Genomic DNA, 1,007 nt, shown 5'->3' on the forward strand with positions numbered 1-1,007 from the left:
TTTCCTTCCCCCCTTGCCCCTGTCCCCCCAGCCTGTCCCTGTCCTGACTGTCTTGTCCCTGTCCTGACTGTCCTGTCCCTGTCCCCCCAAGCTGTCCCTGTCCCCCCAGCTGTCCCTGTCCCCCCAGCTGTCCCTATCCTGACTGCCCTGTCCCTGTCCCCAGACCTTCACAGCCTGGTGCAATTCCCACCTCCGCAAGGCCGGGACGCAGATCGAGAACATCGACGAGGATTTCCGGGATGGGCTGAAGCTGATGCTACTCCTGGAGGTGATCTCAGGTGGGTCCTTCCTCCCCATCCTCATCCTCATCCCCATCCTTCCCATCAGGTCGCTGGTGGTTGAAGGAGCAGGTTTGGGGGCTGTTGGAGTTTTATTCCTTTTTTTCTCGTGGAAAGCTCAAAGGGGCTTTTGTCTCCTGCTCCATGTTCTGGTGCTGGGAGCCTGAGATCCCTGAGGTTCCAGGGACCTGAGATCCCTGGGACCTGAGATCCTGAGATCCCTGAGGTTCCAGGGACCTGAGATCCCTGGGACCTGAGATCCTGAGATCCCTGAGGTTCCAGGGACCTGAGATCCTTGAGATCCTTGAGGTTCCTGGGACCTGAAATCCCTGGGACCTGAGATCCCCAAATCTGAAATCCTTAAATCTGAAACCCCACCATTTGAATCCTCCAAAATCTGGAATCCCCCAAAACCCAGAATCCCCAAACCTTGAGATCCCCAAAACCTGGAATCCCCCAGACCTGGAATCCCACACTCTCATTCCCACCATCTGACACCTCAACTCCCTGAAAACCTGAAATCAATCCCAACACCAGGAACCCCCCTCTCCCTGGAGCCCCTCTCTGCCTGGAGTCATCCCTCCCTCTGCTGTCCTCCTGACCCTGATGTCCTCCCTCTGGTGTTCCCCTGACCATGGTGTGTCCCCCCCATCCCTGCTGTCCCCCCCCCGTCCCTGCTGTCCTTGCTGTGTCCCCTGACCCTGCTGTCCCTGTCCTGCTGTCCCCCCA

General features: G+C 58.2%; 1 protein-coding gene across 1 annotated transcript in view; it reads left to right on the plus strand.

Annotated features, from left to right (window-relative positions):
* LOC104395873 (alpha-actinin-4-like) overlaps positions 1-1,007 on the plus strand; it is a gene marked incomplete at both ends in the record, with an annotated part of 33,059 nt that overhangs the window by 3,997 nt on the left and 28,055 nt on the right. Inside the window, 1 exon segment of the mRNA XM_010005623.1 lies at positions 164-350. Coding sequence (XP_010003925.1) covers positions 164-350 — 187 coding nt within the window.

The sequence above is a fragment of the Chaetura pelagica genome, unplaced genomic scaffold, assembly GCF_000747805.2.
Source record: "Chaetura pelagica isolate M959 unplaced genomic scaffold, ChaPel_1.0 scaffold1481, whole genome shotgun sequence".
In the NCBI taxonomy this organism is placed as follows: domain Eukaryota; kingdom Metazoa; phylum Chordata; class Aves; order Apodiformes; family Apodidae; genus Chaetura; species Chaetura pelagica.